We start from the raw sequence: 20,219 nt of genomic DNA on the forward strand, positions 1-20,219 counted from the left end.
AACCCACACAGACATAGGGAGAATATGCAAACTGCACGCGGACAGTGACCCAGGGCCGGGATTTGAACTCGGGACCTCAGCGCCGCAGTCCCGGTGCTAACCATTGCGCCACATGCCGTGCCTGAGGCTCAACTTTTAACAAAAAAAGTGAAATACCAGTTAAAGTGAGCTTTTCACAAATGGGGACTCTATATTATTCCATTCCTCTTAACTGCATCTGAAATCCTATTCAATCAGAAATATTTTTTAATAATAATAATCTTTATTGTCACAAGTAGGCTTACATTAACACTGCAGTGAAGTTACTGTGAAAACCCGCTAGTCGCCATATTCCGGCGCCTGTTCAGGTACACAGAAGGAAATTTCAGAATGTCCAAATTACTTAACAGGACATCTTTCGGGACTTGTGGGAGGAAACCGGAGCACCCGGAGGAAGCCCATACAGACACAGGAAGAACGTGCAGACGCCACACAGACAGTGACCCAAGCCGAGAATTGTACCTAGGACTTTGGAGCTGTGAAGCAACAGTGCTACACACTGTGTTACCGTGCAGTCCTTCAGGGTTCTCTCATGCTCTCTTGGGCTCAATGTTAAGAAACAAGTTTACTTCCAACTTTGTTTTTATTACAGACATTGTTTCCATACTGAAAAATATAAATACTTCTGAGAGATTTAAGCATTTTTGTGAATCAAAAAAAATTATTGGGAGATTGTTTTGGCTGCCTCAATTTTTTTTGAATAGTCCCGGACGACATGGGAAAATAAATATTTCTGTCATTGGGTGAGGAGTTAAACTCAGTCGTTGTGTGTTTTTTTCAGATGTGCAGAAACGTTCCTACTGCACCATTTGTAGAATAGTCGAGGGTTTGTCCTTATGTCCTGAACAAGAGTTATTTCAAACCATATGATACAGATTTTGAAAATTAATTAATGGGATGTGGCTGTTGCTGGCCAAACCAGCATTTATTCCCTGTCCTGAATTACCCTTGAAAAAGTGGAGGCGAGCTGTCTTCTTGAACTACTGCAGTCCATGTGATGTAGGTACACCCACAGTGTTGTCAGAGAGCACATTCCAGTATATTGACCGTGACAAACCTCCCCCCCCCCGATAAAATGAGATTTTCAGCGTTTCATCTTTTTATTTGTTTAGTAATGTGTAATGAATGTGGCTAGAGTGCAACAAAGTTTGAAATACAAATATATATATCCCGAATAAAAAAAACACTTTATGGAGTTAACAAAGGTATGGCATATGAAATAATAAAATCATGGATATCTCCTGGTAGATTATATTTTGTTACAACCCACAAGTATCTTACGGTGTGCCTACAATTATACAAGCTCCCTGTGAAGTACATTAAACAATGTACACTTGTATGATATATAAAGCCAGGCAATTGATAATCGCTTATTGTCACAAGTAGGCTTCAAATGAAGTTACTGTGAAAAGCCCCTAGTCACCACATTCCAGCACCTGTTCGGGGAGGCTGGTGCGGGAGTTGAACCTGCGCTGCTGGTCTGCCTTCAAAGCTCTTTAGCCCTGTGCTAAACCAACCCCATATTTGGCACCGGGCAGGCAGAACCAATTGGGATCTACCTCGTGGTGTATAATAATAACTAAGTTTCTTTGAACGATTCGGTGGGGACTCCTTCGTGGCTTTATGAAATATTTAGAATGGTATGCGATGTTTCATAGAATTTACAGTGCAGAAGGAGGCCATTCAGCCCCTCGAGTCTGCACCGGCTCTTGGAAAGAGCACTCTACCCAAGGTCAACAACTCCACCCTATCCCCATAACCCAGTAACCCCACCCAACACTAAGGGCAATTTTGGACACGAAGGGCAATTTATCATGGCCAATCCACCTAACCTGCACATCTTTGGAATGTGGGAGGAAACCGGAGCACCCGGAGGAAACTCACGCACACACGGGGAGGATGTGCATACTCCACACAGACAGTGACCCAAGCCGGAATCGAACCTGGGACCCCGGAGCTGTGAAGCATTGTGCTATCCACAATGCTACCGTGCTGCCCCTGTTGAATCAGATACTATACAAATGTTTGAGCGACTATTGCTGCTGGTTCCAAAAGTGCGAACTGTCAATGAAGAGATTCAAGCACTAGGATTCGCAGTCTTCAATCTACCGATTAAAATGATCATCTCAGATATTCAGAATTGAACTGCGATACTGCAGCAGGTTCACATCAGCGCTCTGAGCTGCCGGCGTGAAGGTGGGGAAGGCGCGCGGGGACCGATCGGCGCGCACCCTAGTTGCAGTGGGGAAGCTGTGGGCGCTGCACCCGGAGTGAGTGCAACACGTGTGGCTCCCGGACTGGGGCGTTTATGTAGGTTGGCGTTTCTCCCTTCAACTTTCCGCAAATGTTTGGGAGAGGGGTGGAGGGGAGACGAAATGTAATGTTTGAGCAGCTGATGGTTTCGTCTTTTTCTCCTGTTGGTGTTTGATTTATTTCAGTTCGGGTTGAAGATTGAATCAGTGTCTCGGGGAGCAGGCGAAGCTGGTCTCTGAAGGGCGTCAGCAGAATATCGCTGGAGACTGACATTCAGCTCCCCGCCACCTGCCATGAAATGTTGTGCTTGCTTTCCTCATGTTGGAAGGTTGTTTAAAACGCTTTAATCGTTAGGAGCCGAACGCACGTTCACGAGGCGCTGAAGAATTGGTTGTTTTTTTTAAAGCTAATTCTACCTCCGGGATAAAAGTTCGCATTTTAGAAAATGCCGGTTCGTGGGCCTACAGTGTGGCCTCCCCCCCCCCCCCCCCATCTACCAGGGATGATTGACATGCAGCGATCAATCCATTTAGTTGGGATGTCTTCATGTGGGGGCACCTTTGCTGATGGCTGTGAAGGCCAATCCTTGAAAGGCAAGTTCTGTCACAAAAGCTGCACATGAAGCTCGGCAAGTGACATTGCTGTTGGAGGGCCAGTAGTAAGTCTGATTCAAATGGTAGTGCGATGTCAAAGGGTTATTGTTAATACTGGATTTTGTTCCCCAGCATTTACAAGCCTAAAACCCAGTTTACTATGGCTGAAGAAGGAGATGCCAATAGCTCTACCACTTATGATGTGACCGACCCAGGAGTAGCAGCCATCAAGCCTCTGTAAGTCTGGGATGTTGGTTTTAAAGTTTAAAATTTTCACTTTCTGACGTTACACTGGATTAATCTAAACTTGCACTTAATTCAGACTCTGCAGGTGGGTTTAGTTCCTGGGTCCTGGACTGGTGGTCGGGATAAAATTTGGGTAAAGGACCTGCAAAATGACAGTGTCAGCACTGTGAAGGAGATTATTGAGAGGTGATCAATTGAGAAACTTTGTATGGGGACTTATTGTGGCAGCCATGGAGTGAGTGGTTGCACATTCATGGCTCCTGTGCGAGGTGGAATTGTTTTGGTTCTTTTTGCCCATTTCGGCAGAAGTTATGCAGATGGAAGTGTTTAAACATCGGGGACTAAGAATTCTCTTTTGGTAGGCCATATCTAAAGCCTATCCAACGATGAGTGCACCAAACAAGAGGCAACAGACCAGGAGATCTCTTGAAGTGCGACAGAGGGAAGAATGTCCATGTGGTGGTCCACGGAACAGTTTGTGGAGTTCCTAATGGCTGTCCATCCCTAATTGCACGTGAGAAGGTGGTGCTGAGCTGTCTTTTGAACTTCTACAGTCCACGTGTACGTGCACCCACAGTGTAGTTAGGAAGGGAGTTCCAGGATTCTGACCCAACAACAGTGAAGAATTGCTGATATAGTTCCAAGTCAGGATGATGTATGGCTTGGAAGGGACCCTGCAGTTGGTAGTGTCCCTGTGCATTTGCTGCTGTTGGCTTTCTAGGTGGTCGAGGTTGATTGTTTAAAAGGTGTTGTCAAAGGAGCCTTGGTGAATTGCTCCTTGGTGAGTTGTAGATGGTACATCCGCTGCCACTGGGTGTTGGTGGTTTCAGGGTGTTGTCAGGAAATGGGGTTGTTTTAAGTAACCTATATTTGTATTTGTGAGTATTAGAAATAAGGTATAGCTTAGCTTTAAGTAAGTTTAATTTTGTGTTTGTGTAAGAAAATATTGGAACTTTAATTAGACTCATAATAAATAAAGACACCTGCATGTCTGTGGATTTCGGTTTTATTTCAAACTTGCATTCTTTAAAGGGTTTGCAACGTGAAAATAAACATTGTTAAAGAAAGACTTAAGCTGTTGCTGAGCACCAGGGGGTCACCTTCGGTTGGAAATAACTTTTTAGTTTGAAGCTGAATCCAAAAGCAGCTGAACTGGACCAGGAGAGCTGCAAAATCAACCTCCGCAAAAGAACACAAGAAAGTTCAGAAAGATAGTTCAGTTCAAGGAACCAGAAGTTGAGCAAGGGCCTGTTCAGGAGAATTCAATTAACAGGCAAAGAAAAGGCTCTGAGTTGAAGAGGCAACTCAAGAGCTTAGTCAGCTAGGTAAGAAGCCAAACATCTCGGGTAAATCAAGTTTGGTGACATCTGCGAAGCAGTAGTGTTCTGTTAGCATGGCTGGGTACCTGAGAGACTGTGTGCTTGAATGCACTTGGCAATTCCGAGCAGAAGAATATTGAAAGGAAAGATTGAAATCCTGGAAGTGGATCCTTGGTGAAGGCATCTGAGAGAAAATACACTGAGCCGTATTTTTCCGAGAGGGAAGTTTGAAGTCACCTGTGAGACCAGTTTTTAAAAAAATGATTGTTATTGTCACAAGTAGGCTTACATCAACACTGCAATGAATTTACTGTGAAAAACCCCTAGTCGCCACTTTCCGGCGTCTGTTCGAGTACAGAGGGAGAATGCAGACAATCCAATTCACCTAAGAAAGCATGTCTTTCGTGACTTGTGAGAGGAAACCGGAGCACCTGGAGGAAACCGACGTAGGAGGAAACCGGAGCACCTGGAGGAAACCCACGTAGACACAGGGAGAGCATGCAGACTTCGCACAGACAGTGACCCAAGCCGGGAATCGAACCTTGGACCCTGGTGTTGTGAAGCAGCAGTGCTAACACTGTGCTACCGTGCTGACAAGCGTCTGGACATTTGAGAAATCCACTTAAGTTATATTGAGTGACATCTGCCACTTGGTTTCAGAGTGTGGTGTGCCTGACCACAGTTGCACTGTTGGTTTACATGGTTTGTGTACGTAATGAACATATTATAGTTTTTTTAACAAACAATTTTATTGACGTATTTTTCGGCATTGTGAACTGTTACAGATAACAAACAAAAAAAAAGACAAAAACACCAACGTAAAACCGATGGCTCAATCGAACCATACTGCACAAGCCCGCTCCTCTCCCATAGACACTACCCGCCTATTTATCCCTCCTACTCTACTCTAATCTCCCCCTACTGATGTTCACTCTCCCGCGAAGAAGTCGATGAATGGTTGCCACTTTTGGGCGAACCCCAGTACGGATCCCCTCAAGGTGAACTTAATTTATTCCATACCCAGAAAACTAGACATGTCTGAAAGCCATCGTTCGGTCTTCGGGGGTTTAGAGTCCCTCCATGCGAGCAGTATTCGCCGCCGGGCTACTCTGGGAGCAAAGGCCAAAACATCGGCCTCTTTCTCCCCCTGCACTCCCGGCTCCACTGCAACCCCAAATATTGCGAGTCCCCAGCCTGGATTGACCCTGGATCCTACCACCCTCGATACCGCCCTTGCTACACCTTTCCCAAATTCCCCCAGCGCTGGGCATGCCCAGAACATGTGGATATGGTTTGCTGGGCTCCCTGAGCACCTAATACATCTGTCCTCGGTCCCAAAAAACCGGCTCATCCTTGTCCCGGTCATATGAGCCCTATGCAGTACCTTAAACTGTATGAGGCTAAGCCTTGCACATGAAGAGGAGGAGTCCACCCGTTCTAGGGCATCCGCCCACGTCCCCTCCTCAATCTCCTTACCCACCTCCCCCTCCCATTTATTTTTCAGCTCCTCCACCGAGGCCTCGTCTACCTCCTGCATTACCTAATACACTTCCGAGATCCTCCCCTCTCCAACCCATAAAACCGAGAGCACCCTGTCCTGGACCCCACGCGGTGGCAGCAGGGGCAACCCCGCCACCTGCCGCCTGACAAACGCCCTTACTTGCATGTACCTAAAGGTGTTCCCCGGGGGGAGCCTGAACTTCCCTTCCAGCTCACCCAGGCTCGCAAACTTCCCGTCTATGAACAGGTCCCCCAGCCTCCTGACATCTGCCCTGTGCCAACTCAGGAACCCGCCATCAATTCTCCCCGGAACAACCCGGTGGTTCCCCCGTATCGGGGACGACATCGAGGCCCCCACCTCCCCCCTGTGCCGCCTTCATTGCCCCCAAAATCTTGAGGGTAGCTGCCACCAACGGGCCCATGGTACACCTCGTTGGAGGGAGCAGCAGCGGCGCCGTTGCAAACGTTTCCAGGCTCGTACCCACACAGGATGCCATCTCCAGCCTCTTCCATGCCGCCCCCTCCCCGTTCATTACCCACTTACGCACCATCGCTGCGTTGGCAGCCCAATAATACCCACAGAGGTTGGGCAACGGCAGCCCCCCATCCCTGCCCTGCTCCAAGAACACCCATCTCACCCTTGGAGTCCCGTGTGCCCACACAAACCCCGTAATGCTCCTGTTAACCCGCCTGAAAAAGGCCTTCGGGATAAGGATGGGGAGGCACTGGAACAGGAACAGAAACCTCGGGAGCACCATCATCTTGACTGACTGCACCCTACCCGCCAAAGACAGTGGCAGCATGTCCCACCTCATAAACTCCTCCTCCATTTGCTTCACCAGCCTTGTGAGGTTTAGCTTATGCAAGGCCCCCCAGCTCCTGGCCACCTGAACCTCCAAGAACCTGAAGCTCCTCTCCGCCCTTTTCTGTGGGAGCTTCTTCTTTTCCTCCTCCTCCTCCTCCTCCCCCCCTCCCCCCCCCCCCCCCCCCCCCCCCCCCCCCCCCCCCGGTGTATCACAAACAGCTCGCTTTTCCCAACGTTAAGCTTATACCCTGAGAAATTCCCGCAGAATCCCCATCACCACCGGCATTCCCCCCACCGGGTCCGCCACATACAACATACGTCCAACACTCGGTGCTCCTCCCCACCCCGGACCAACCCCCTCCAATCCCCCGACTCCCTCAGCACCATAGCCAGGGGTTCAATTGCCAGCACAAAAGGTAGTGGGGACAGGGGACACCCCTGCCTCGTCCCTTGGTAAAGTCAAAAATACTCCGACCTCCTCTTATTCGTGGCCACACTCGCCATCGGGGCCTCATACAACAACCTCAGCCAACTGACAAACCCCTCCCCAAACCCGAACCTTTCCAGCACCTCCCACAAGAACCCCCACTCGACCCTATCAAAGGCCTTCTCCGCATCTAGTGCCACCACTATATCCGCCTCCCCTTCCACCGCCGGCATCATAATAACGTTCAAGAGCCTCCGTATATTAGTGTTCAGCTGCCTCCCCTTCACAAACCCCGTTTGATCCTCGTGGATAACCTGCGGCACTCAATCTTCTATCCTCGTGGCTAAGATCTTTGCCAACAACTTGGCGTCCACATTCATGAGCGAGATCGGCCTGTATGACCCACACTGCAGGGGATCCTTGTCTCGCTTAAGGATCAAGGAGATCAGCGCCCGAGACATCGTCAGGGGCAAAGCCCCCCCTCCCTCGCCTTGTTGAAGGCCCTAACCAACAGGGGGCCCAGCAGGTCTGCAGACGCCTTGTAAAATTCAACTGGGAACCCATCCGGCCACGGCGCCTTCCCCAAATGCATGTTCCCTATCCCTTTAACCAGCTCCTCAAGCTCAACTGGCGCCCCCAGACCCTCCACCCGTCCCTCCTCCACCCTCGGAAATCTCAGCCGGTCTAAAAAGCGCCCCATCCCCCCCTTCTCTGCCAGAGATTCGGACCGATGTAGTCTCATAAAAGTCCCTGAAGACCTCATTAATGTCTACCCCCCTCCGCAACACATTTCCTCCCCGGTCCTTAAATCCACCAATCTCCCTAGCCGCATCCCGCTTACGGAGCTGGTGTGCCAGCATCCTACTCTCCTTCTCCCCATACTCGCACCCTGAGCCTTTCTCCATTGAGACTCCGCCTTTCTGGTGGTCAACAAGTCGAACTCAGCACGAAGTCTGCGCCGCTCCCTGTCTGCCATCACACTCGACGCCTCAAATGACACCCTCTTCCCCACCAGGATCGCCACCCCCCCGGTTTTTTGCATCCAACCCCGAATGAAACACCTAGCCCACGCACCCCTTCCTCAACCTGACCTGATCCGCCACCTTCAAGTGCGTCTCCTGAAGCATAGCCACGTCCGTCTTCAGCCCCCTCAGGTGCGCGAACACGCGGGACCGTTTGACCGGCCCATTCAGTCCCCTCACATTCCAGGTGATCAGCCGGATCGGAGGGCCACCTGCCCCCCTCCCCCGTCGACTAGCCATCACCCTTCCGTAGTCCGGCACGTGCCCGCGCCCCCCGCTCAGCCCGTTCCCCACAGCGACAGACCTCCATCCTGAACGCCTCTGCATGCTCCAGCTCCTTCTTGACCATTTCAGCAGCAACCTGGTATTCCCCCCCCCCCCCCCCCCCCCCCCCCAAAAAGCTAGGGCCCCCCCCTAGCTGCGTAACTCCGGCTATTGTACTTCCGTAAGTCAGCCGACGACTGCTGACCCCGGCTGCTCCCGCCACCCCAATTACCCTCCCCAGTGTCCCCCACCCATTCCCCCAATGCCGACCCCGCCACCTGCTTCTCCAGCGCGGGAGAGAGGCCCGCGCCCCCGATCCCAAGCCCCGCCCCCGACCCAAAACACGGGAAGACAGGCACATGACCCAACAGGGCCGCGAACCCCACCCAAACCTGTAACCAGTGAAATAATAAAAATCCCAATATGATATGATAAAACACCCAAGTAAACAGGTAACAGCCCCGACAAGCAGAAAAGAAAAGGCAAGACAGCAAAAAAAAAACATTGTCCAATAGAACCAAAAAGAGCAAAAGGATATCAAGGAGGACAAAGCCTCCGGGCTGCGTACAACGTTTCCCTGCCCCCAGTCCTCTGTTCAAGTCCAGCTTCTCTGCCTGGACAAAAGTCAAGGCCTCCTCCGGGGAGTCAAAATAAAGTTGCCGGTCTTTATAAGTGACCCAACGGCGTGCCGGCTGTAACAGGCCAAACTTGATCCCCTTCTTGTGGAGCACTGCCTTCGCCCGGTTAAACCCAGCCCTTCTCTTCGCCACCTCCACACTCCAGTCCTGGTAAATCCTGATCTCCGTATTCTCCCACTTACTACTCCTCTCCCTCTTCGCCCAACGAAGCACACACTCACGGTCGACCAAACGTTGGAATTGGACCAGCACCGCCCTGGGTGGCTCGTTCGGCCCGGGCTTTCGCAGCCGCACCCGATGGGCACTCTCCAGCTCCAGGGGTCCCCGGAACGACCCCGCGTCCATCAGGGAGTTCAGCATCAGGACCACGTAGGTCCCCAAATCAGAACCTTCCAGCCCCTCCGGGAGGCCCAAAATCCGCAGATTCTTCCGGCGGGAGCAGTTCTCCATCTCCTCCATCCTTGCCAACCATTTCTTGTGAAGCGCCTCGTGCGACTCCACCTTCACCGCCAGGCCGAGGAGTTCGTCCTCGTTCTCCGAAGCCTTTTGCTGCAGCTCCCGAATCTCCGCCGTCTGAGTCGCCCCGAGCCTGTCCAGCGATGCCCTCAACGGCTCCAGGATCTCAGCTTTTAGTTCCTGGAAGGAGCGCAGCAGCAGCTCCTGCTGCTCCCTCGCCCACTGCTGCCACGCTGCCGGTTCCCCGCCCGCCACCATCTTGTCCTTTTTGCCTCGCACCTTCTGCTGCAAACTTGATTTTCTGGTCTCTCCACTTCTAGTCCAGCCCATCCACCGGCCGCCAAGCGCCGAGGCTGCGTTCCCACCTGGGGAAAAATCAAATCGGCGCCGTTGCAGGCCCTTAAAAGAACCCTTGGTGAGATCTTTTCCAGTTGTTCCCTTTGCTGCTAGAATCCAGCTTTCATAAGGGCCCTCAGGTCAGCTTGAGGCCTCTTAACACAGCCCTTCCCCCGCCTGCATGCTGAATAGGCTTTTGTCTCTCTGCTGCAGCCCCAGCCAAATTCTATAGGAGCCCAGACAGACGCACCCACCTCCCCTACATGCATCCTCCACTGGCCCCATATCCGCAGGGCCGCCCCCACTACCGGGCTGGTGGAGTACCTGGCCGGCGACAGCGGTCGAGGAGCCGTGACCAGGGCTGCCAAGCTGGTGCCCCTGCACGAAGCCAACTCCACCCGCTCCCAGATGGATGCCGTACCCACCATCCACTTCCTTATCATGGCTATGTTAGCCGCCCAGTAGTAGTTGATCAGACTCGGCAATGCTAGCCCTCCCTCGCTACGGTTCCTTTCAAGCATCGCCTTCTTCACCCGCGGGGATTTTCCCGCCCAGACAAAGCTCATGATGATTTTGCCAGTCCTTTTGAAGAAGGACTGTGGGATAAAGATCGGGAGGCACTGGAAGATGAACAGGAATCTAGGGCGGATTGTCATTTTTACAGTCTGCACCCTCCCCGCCAGTGACAGCGGGAGTGCATCCCATCTCCGGAACTCGCTCTTCATTTGTTCCACCACTCTCGTCAAATTTAGCTTGTGCAACCTGCCCCAGTCTTGTGCCACCTGTATCCCCAAGTACCGGAAGCTTTCCTCAACCAGCCTAAATGGCAGCTCCTTCAGTCTATTCTCCTGGCCCCTTGCCTGCACCACAAACATCTCACTCTTGGTCATATTTAATTTGTACCCTGAAAACCGGCCGAACTTCCTCAATGTTTCCAGTATACTCTCCATCCCGGCCAGTGGGTCCGACACGTACAGGAGCAGGTCATCCGCATAGAGAGAGACTCTATGTTCCACCCCCCCTATTCATTCCCTTCCACACCTTGGCAGCTCTCAACGCACTCGCCAACGGCTCTATGGCCAGCGCGAACAGCAACAGGGAGAGTGGGCATCCCTGTCTGGTCCCGCGATGCAGTCTGAAATACTCTGACATTACCCTGTTTGTTCTAACACTAACTTTTGGGGCCTGGTACAATAGTCTGACACAATTAACCAGTCCTACCCCAAACCCAAATCGTCCCAGCACCTCCCACAAATAGTCCCACTCCACCCGGTCGAAGGCCTTCTCCGCATCCATTGCCACCACTACCTCCACCTCCTTGCCCGTTGGGGGCATCATGATTACATTGAGCAATCTTCTCAAGTTAGCTGTCAGCTGCCTGCCTTTCACAAACCCTGTCTGATCGTCCCCAATCACCCCCGGTACGCAGTCCTCAATTCTAATCGCCAGGACCTTTGCCAGGAGCTTGGCATCCACATTGATCAGGGAGATTGGTCTGTATGACCCGCAGGATTCCGGGTCCTTGTCCCGCTTCAATATCAGTGAGATGGTGGCTTGCGACATCGGCGGCGGCAGGGTCCCTCTGTCCCTTGCCTCATTAAAAACCCTCGTCAAGACCAGTCCCACTATCTCCGAGAACTTCTTGTAAAACTCTACTGGGTATCCATCCGGCCCCGGGGCTTTCCCCGACTGCATGGCCTTTAGGCCCTCCAATACCTCCTCCGCTCTAATCGGGGCCCCCAGCCCTCCACTAGTCCCCCGCCTACTTTTGGGAATGTTAGCCCGTCCAGGAACCTTTTCATCTCCTCCGGCCCTTCCGGGGGTTCTGAAGCATACCGCGCACCTTTAAAACAGTAAACAGTCGACCAACAGTCCAGGCACAGTCGGCATCCCTTCAAACGGTAGTTCTCGGACCCGAGCTTGCGTCCGTGGGACCTCTTTTCGGGACCAGCCCCATATCCCTCGCAAAGTCCATCGCTTCTTCGGGCTCGGAGAAGTAGTGGTGTTGACCCTGATGCGTAACCCAAAGACGGGCCGGGAAGAGCAGACCAAACTTCACATGCTTCTTGAACAACACCTCCTTAACTTGTTTAAAGGCTGCTCGCCGTCTTGCCACCTCCTGGCTTAGGTCCTGGAAGATGCGAAGAACACTGTTATTCCACGTGCTGCTCTTGGCGCTCTTTGCCCACAGCAGCACCCGCTCCTTTTCCACAAACCTGTGGAACCTAATCACCATCGGACGGGGTGACCCCCCGGACACACCTGTCTCGCCTACATTCTGTGTGCCCCCCTCCAGCTCCATCGGTCGTGGAAAGGCTTCAGCCCCCATCAACTGCATCAACAGGTCCACCACAAACGCTGTGGCATCAGCTCCCTCGGCCCCTTCCGGGAGGCCGATGATCCTCAGATTTTGTCTGCGGGCTCTATTTTCCAGCTCCTCTACTCTATCTAGTAGTCTTCTCTGCCTCTCCTTCAACCCGTCGACTTCTAGCGTCGCAATCGTCTGCGCATCCGCCTGCTCCTCCACCGCCTCTCCCAGCTCCTTAACTTTTTCGTCCTGGACATCCAGCCTCTGGTTCAGCTGATCCACTGCCTTCTGAAGTGGGTCCAAGTTATTCCGCTTCAAAGACTCAAAACTGCTCTTAATAACCTGCAGCATGTTTTCCAGCGCTTGCTGGATTGCTGGGTCCGCAGGTCCGCCATCTTGGGTCCCAGGTCAGCTTCCCCTGCACCTTGTCTTTGTCCCTTCCTCTCCCGTTTCTGTTGCTTCCTGCTCTCCCGCAGTTCCATGCAGCTCTGCCCGCTCCTCCGCACCTCCCTGGCCGTCCTTTCACCGCCTCACAGTCCCGCAAAACTGGGAAACCAGGTCCTCAAATCCTGCTGGAGTGAGAGCCCCCGAATGTGCGGCTCACTCACTCATTGCCGCAACTGGAAGTCCGAAAATATTATAGTTTAAGTTTATTTTGTAACTTGTGTTATCCTCTTAAGTCTGTGTACACCTGTGAAAATATAGGTGGGGTGAAGGATTATTGTATTATAGTCAATCTTTTCATGTTTAATAAATGTTTTATTCTTTTGCTAAAAGTTAATTGGCAGTCCTGTGACTCTATTCACCCTGTCGAAACAAAAAAAATAACAGATATGGACGATTGAGCCATGGTTCCATTCTGGGACCAGACTGTCTGGTAGTAATATTATTTGGGATCATAACAAAAGTGGGGGCTCCTGAGGGATTCAAAATATCGTGAAAAGGCTATTGGACGCTGATTGATGGTAATTCATTGGGATATTTTGAAATTTGGAAAGCATGTTATTGGAAGGCGCATAGTAATACTTGGTCGGGGATTTATTATTATAAGATGGAATCTGTGAATCCTTTTTTTTGAAAAAAAAGTATGTGGAGGTACTGAAGATGGATGATGCAAACTGGTTTACAGAAAGTTACCAAGAGTCAGTTAACTGAATTGGCAGATAAATTGCAGTTGAGATTAACTGCATGGATAAGAAAAGTTGACAGAATTGAAAATATAGCAAAGAATGTGAAATTGCAAGCTGAAAGACCAAGGGCTGGATTCTCCGATTCTCCAGCTATGTCTGCAGGATCCGTCTGGTCGTATGACCAAAAAGTCAGAGCCGCCCCTGCAACGATACTCCGACCGGTGGAGGCTAGCAGCCGCGCCGCGTAAAGCTGGCGTTACCTGCAGATATGGCCATAGAATGGCCGGGTCCTTGGTCGCGCATGTGCACGGAAGTTGCGGCGCCATACAACATGGCGCCAGCCGTGCCCGGACCGACCTGCCAAAAACTGCCTCCCTGTAACCCTCGTTGCCACCCCGGACCACCCTCAGCAGTACACCTAGTACCTGCCAAAGCCCTCCCTGCCAGCAGAACACCCCCCCCCCCCGGACTGTGGCGATGCTGGACACCGTCCGCAGCCGCCACGCGAGGTGCCTGAAAGTTGTGAGGACATACGCCCCACGGTGTCGGGGACCCGGCCCATCAGGGGTGGAGCATCGGGGGAGGGTCGCAGGTGACGTCCTGAGGCAGTCCCGATGGTGTGCGACGTACCCCTCGAGTATGCCATTTTTGAGAGGGCAGAGCATCAGAAAAACGCGCCGCCCTGATTTCAGCGTAAAAACTCATTCTCCAGCCGATCACCGAACGTGATTTTGGCATTGGCGATCAGAGAATCCAGCCCCAAGGCAATTAATTTGACTAAAATTTAGTTACAAATTAAACAAGTAGAAATCGAAAGAGAAATAGAAATGTAGAAACTTGAAATGGAAGAAAAAGAAAGACTGGAGAGGGAATTGAGAAATTAGAAAAGAAAGACAGGAAAAAGGCGAACGATGGTTTCAAGATGTGAGGTGGCCATTTGGCCCCTTGAGCCTGACCAGCCTTTCGATAAGGTCATGGCTGACCTAACTGTGACCTCATCTCCACTTTCTTGTCCCCTCCCGCCCACCGCACCGCCCCATAATTCTTAACACCTTGTCAATCAAAAATCTCATCTAACTCAGCCGTGAACATATTCAGTGACCCAGCTTCTACTGCTGTCTGGGGAAACTAATTATCCTCTGTGAGAAAAGATATATTTTAATTAATTCATGGGATTGGGATGTCACTGACTAGGCCAGCATTTTTAACCAATACCTAATTGCCCTTGAGAAAGTGGTGGTGTGCTTCTGTCTTGAACTGCTGCAGTCCATGCAAGAATTCCAGGATTCATTTACAAAGAATATATACAGCACAGAACAGGTCATATGGCACAGTCAGACTATGCCAGTGTTTACCCTCCACTCAACCTCCCCATATTCTTTCTCATCTAACTATCAGCATAACCCTTTATTCCTTTCTCCTTCACGCATATTTAACTTCGCATTAACTGTATTTGTACAATTTATCTCAACTACTCTGTGGTAGCATGTTCCACATTTTTGCCACTTTCTGGGTGAAAGGTTTTTCCAATTTCCCTGTTTTGTTTTCTTGGTGACTATCTTGTACTGGCTTCTAGTTGTGCTCTTTCTCACAAGCTAAAACACTCTTGTCTATTTATCAAAAACACTCTTGTCTATTTATCAAAAACACTTTATCATTTTACAGACCAATATTATACAATTTAACCTGAGGATTTTTTTCTTCTAGATATCACACTACCAAAGACCATTTTCATGAATACATTAATAGTGGAAGGAATAAAGACCTAAAAGTTGCTGACAAAGATAATCTGAAAGATGGAGAAGCTACTGAAGGTGCCTGTGACTCCCCAGAGCATAAAGCAAAAAAAATTAAACTGGAAGAAAGTGATGAAAATGAATCTGAAAAGGACAATGGTGAATTATGCCAGAACGAAGGGGAACACAAACAAAATATTAAGAAAGCAAGGGGCCAAAATAAAAACAGGCCTCATATGAAGCCCAAGCACTATGAACATGATCGAAAGTTGTGTACTTCAGTATGCCAGGTGAGTATGTGAATTTAAACTATTTAAGAACATAAATCAGCAGGCATAAACCATATAGCCCCCTGAGCCTGCTTCCACATTTGAGAGAATTACAGCTGATGATTACAGCTGATTTTCTGGCCCAACTCTGTGTGTAGTGCCTTAGGCCCAACATTCTTCAAGTGCTTTACCAATGACCTTCCCTCCATCATAAGGCCAGAAGTGGGGATGTTTGCTGATAATGATTGCACAATGTTCGATACCATTGGGAACACCTCAGACACTGAAGCAGTCCATATACATATGCAGCAAAACTTGACTGCATTCAGTTTTGGGCTGATGTGTGACGCAAATGTTACTTGTCACTTTAATGCCAGACAATGGCTATCAACAAGGGAGAATCTAACTGCCTCCCCTTGACATTCAATGGTATTACCATTGATGAATCCCACACTATCAACATCCTAGAGATTACGTTTGACCTGATATTGAACTGGACAGCCAGTGAATGCTGGGTCTATAAGAGCAGGTAAAAGTCTGGGAATTCTGTGACAGTAATTCTCCTCCTGACTGCCCAAAACCTGTCCAACATCTGTAAGTCGGGAGTGTGATGGAATACTTTCCACTTGCCTAGATGTGTGCAGCTTCAACAATGATCGTGGAACTTGACACGATCCAGGACAAAGCTACCTGCTTGGTCAGCATCCCATCCATCACCTTAAATATTCACTCTCCACCACTGATTCACAGAGGCAGCAAAGTGCACCATATAAAAGATCCACTGCAGTAATTCAGCAAGGCTCCTTTGACAGTATTTTCTCAACCCTAGACCTCGACCACTTGAAAGAACAAGGGCAGCAGGTGCATGGGCACGCCACCACCTGAAAGTTTCCCACTAGTAGCACATCAGCCTGACTTGGAACTATATTGCTATTCCTTCACTGAAACGGTGTCAAAATACTGCAACTTCCTAACAGCACTTTGGGTGGAGCGGAGGGGGATGGGGGGATTAATGCAGATGGACCGCAGCGGTTCAAGACGACTGCTCATCACCATCAGCCATGATTGAATGGCGGAGCAGACACGATGGGCTGAGTGGCCTAATTCTACTCCTACGTCTTATAGTCTTCTCAAGGTCCAATACAAACATACTGATTAGAAGCAGGAGTAGGCCACTAGGCCCCTCGAACCTGCTCCACCATTCAATAAGGTTATGGTTGATTCTGATTTTAACCTTGACTTCCCATTCCAACCTACCCCCGATAACATTTCAACCCCTTTTTTTATTAAGCATCTATCTACCTCTGGTTTGAAGATGTTCAAGGACTCTGCTTCGGTCACCTTTTGAGGAAGAGAGTTCCAGATGCTCAGGACCCACTGAAAGATATTTCCTCATGTCTTAAATGGGTGACTCTGTATTTTTAAACAGTGGCTCTTAGCTCCATGGGTAAACAAAATGCTGTTCCTGTCAGTGATATTCGCATTCCATGAACAAATTTTTAAAAAATATACTCCATTTTCCTGTCTGGTCCCCATATCCATTAATCCCTGAGTGACCAAATTCTCAGCCTTAAACATATTCCATTAGCAAGGTCAGCAGCGCGGGTTCAATTTGTGTACTGACTGAGGTCAGTCATAAAGGCCCTCCCTTCTCAACCTTGCCCCTCTCCTTAGGTGTGGTGCCCCTCAGGTTAAATCACCACCAGTCAGCTCTCCCCGTCAAAGGAGAAAGCAGCCTATGGTCAGCTGGGACTATGGTGACTTTACACTTTAATTAAGCATCCACAATGTTCTGGGGCAGTGAATTCCAAAGACACTTGACCCCTTGAGTGAAGACATTTCTCCTTATCACAATCCTATTGACTCCTTATCCTGAGACTGTTTTAGATCCCTTGTCAGGGAAACTGTCTGTGTCTGGTCGATCAAGCTGTTTCAGATTTCTGATGCTGTATTGCTTTGAAGTATCTGTGTGTATAGCTGTGGGATGCAAAGTCTCAATTTACACTTTATTCCTTGCCCCACTTCTCACAGTAAGAAGTCTTACAACACCAGGTTAAAGTCCAACATGTTTGTTTCAAACACTAGCTTTCGGAGCACTGCTCCTTCCTCGGGTGAATGGAAGGAGCAGTGCTCCGAAAGCTAGTGTTTGAAACAAACCTGTTTGGCTTTAACCTGGTGTTGTAAGACTTCTTACTTTGCTCACCCCAGTCCAACGCCGGCATCTCCACATCATGGCTACCACTTCTCACATTCTGGTTGAGGTTTTGGCTGTATTGCTATGGAAAGATTGTTTGCCCCCTGCATTTTACATCTCCCATGGGTGGGGAATGTGGTAGCGAGAGAAAATTCTGAATCGACTAATCACTTACCCTGATGCATGCTTCCTCTTGACCACTTGAAGAGCTGCTTTAATTTAAAAAAAAAAGAGATTAGAACCACTGCTTACTGGTCCAGCATTAGACTACATAGCTCAATAAATATGTAGGTAAAACATTTCGATCTCAGCACTTTAATATGCAATTGCCTTGATATTTGGCTCTGTCTCACTGGCTTTTCGTGGTATTTTCAAACTTTCTGTTGGATGAGATATAAAATGTTATTCTTGGTGAAAAGTGCTGTTGAATATACCTTTTTAAGGACTTAGTTTTAACTGTCCATTAATTCTTATGAAATCTGGAAGTGCAAACATTTCGGCAAAAATTGAGCCTCATGCCTTTTGTGAAGTGGAATGAACTGGTAGCATCATGCAGATGTAGGAGACAGTGGGAGGAATGGAGAGTATAATTGTGGAGCATCTGATTACTTGATATTGCAAGTCTCTTTGTTATTTTCAGCTAATAAGCTGTAGATGCATCCTGTTAAATTGTGCCCAAAATGTTATTAATTGACATTCTTATTACAACACCAACTAGTATTTGTATTGCGCTTTCAGTGCAGTGAAATCCACCAAGGTGCTTCACACAAGCCTTACAAAACACTGGGCCACATAAGGAAATATAGGTCAGATGACCAAAAGCTTGATTAGTGAGGTGGGTTGTCAAGAATATCTTAAAAGAGAAAAACGAGGTGCAGAGTTGTGGGGAAAAAATTCTTCAGGGAGCCTAGACAACTGAAGACAATAGTGGAAAAATTATGATCAGGAATGCCATAAGAATCAGAAGGGGATGTTTAGCACAGGGCTAAATCGCTGGCTTTGAAAGCAGACCCAGGCAGGCCAGCAGCACAGTTCAATTCCCGTAACAGCCTCCCCGAACAGGCGCCGGAATGTGGCGACTAGGGGCTTTTCACAGTAACTTCATTTGAAGCCTACTTGTGACCATAAGCGATTTTCATTTCATTTCAATTAGAGAAACACAGATATCTTGGAGGGTAGTGGAGTTGGAGGAATTTGAGGGAAGGGCAAGGGTTTGAAGGGATTTGAAAACATAGATGAGAATTTTAAAATCAAGACGTTGCTTAAATGGGAGCCAGTGTAGGTCAATGAAGACAGACACGATGGGAAATGTGATTTGCTGAGAGTTAATACACCGGCAGTAGAGTTTCGAATATACAGTTCCCTTTTACCATCTGATGACTACTGTCTAAACTTTCAAGCAAAAATTACTTGTTTAATGTCCTAAAGAAGGTACTTTTTAAAAAACATTTAAAACCTCTCAACCCAGGTAAAGATGTCAATTGACATAAAGAATTGAAGCTTTCCAAAATTTTGTTGAAAAGAAGGAATTGCATGCAAAACAAAGTGGGTGAATGCAACTCCAGTAGGATGCATCTTGAGAACCATTTAATTATTTTAAAAATAGCAGTGACTTTATTGAGGAGTCTGAGACATTGGCACAAAAGGTAGTGCTCCACCTTAATGATGAAAACAATGCAACATTAAACAAATCATTGGTCCAAGTGCAAGAATCAACCTACACATTGATCAGTCGACCATCTAATATAGAGGGTCATTGTGACTTGCTCTAAAGAGTAGCAGGCATTGTAGTTTGTGGTCCTTCACAACTTGAGATTGCTAGATGGTCCTGTTGGTTTTTGCCCTTCTCATTATGCTGTTGTCATCCTTTAAGCTATTTGTAAACATGTTTAAGAATATTCTGAGGCAGACATTTAATTTTTGTTTTTTCATTCCCCCACCCCATCAAGGATCCACCAAGGAAATGTTACTTTGGTGACAAGTGTAGATTTTTGCATGATGTATCAAAGTACCTGGAATCCAAGCCTTCTGATCTTGGTGACCATTGCTACCTGTACGACACATATGGGAAATGTCGATATGGCATTACTTGTAGATATGCAAAATCTCACATTGGACCAGATAACAAGAACTTGCTTAATGAGGATCTTATGAAGACATGGGAGAAAACAGTGATTGTGAGAAACTGTCTCAGCAAAGAACTACAGCAGATCTTACGGAAAAAAAAATTCTACTTTAACAAATCTGAGCAATACTTGAAAGCATCGAACAAAGATAATAAATCTGAAAATCAAGGTGATGCAGAAAATAAAACTACCCAATCTAAATGTGCTAAAGAGCAGGCTTTTGTAGGTACTGCAATGGAAATGAAGCTGCCTATTAGTGACTCAAATATCATAGTGGAAGAAAATGATTCTTCTGTAGGATCACAGGATAACATAATGGCAGCACCACAGAGTTTATCTTGTACAGAAAACACATTGGATGATGGCCATCTACCTGAAGAAAAACAGAGGACTGTTGAATTAAAAGAGACAACTATTCGTTCTGGAACAGATACAGTCAAGGCCAAAACTGTTAAAGATGACAAACTAATAACTTCTGCAATAACACTGGGAGCTGTGACTGATGAAGATATTATAAAACTTCGATCCTGTGAGAAGAAACAAGTAAGTCTTCGGATT

The 20,219-nt window shown here is 48.4% G+C and overlaps 1 protein-coding gene across 7 annotated transcripts in view; it reads left to right on the top strand.

The window, feature by feature from the left end:
* Window positions 1-2,283: 2,283 nt before the first annotated feature.
* Window positions 2,284-20,219, top strand: part of dus3l (dihydrouridine synthase 3-like (S. cerevisiae)) — a 60,672-nt gene continuing 42,736 nt past the window's right edge. For 2 of the 7 annotated variants that reach the window (XR_005460752.1, XM_038797932.1), the window contains exons 1-4: window positions 2,571-2,620; window positions 3,018-3,122; window positions 15,044-15,362; window positions 19,485-20,204. Coding sequence is in view for 6 of the 7 variants with exons in the window: in XM_038797932.1 (XP_038653860.1) it covers window positions 2,586-2,620; window positions 3,018-3,122; window positions 15,044-15,362; window positions 19,485-20,204 (1,179 nt within the window). In the remaining variant the exon portion in view is untranslated. The other 5 variants (XM_038797934.1, XM_038797938.1, XM_038797935.1 and 2 more) reach the window with 5 other exon arrangements.

The sequence above is a fragment of the Scyliorhinus canicula genome, chromosome 5, assembly GCF_902713615.1.
Source record: "Scyliorhinus canicula chromosome 5, sScyCan1.1, whole genome shotgun sequence".
NCBI classification, from domain to species: Eukaryota; Metazoa; Chordata; class Chondrichthyes; order Carcharhiniformes; family Scyliorhinidae; genus Scyliorhinus; species Scyliorhinus canicula.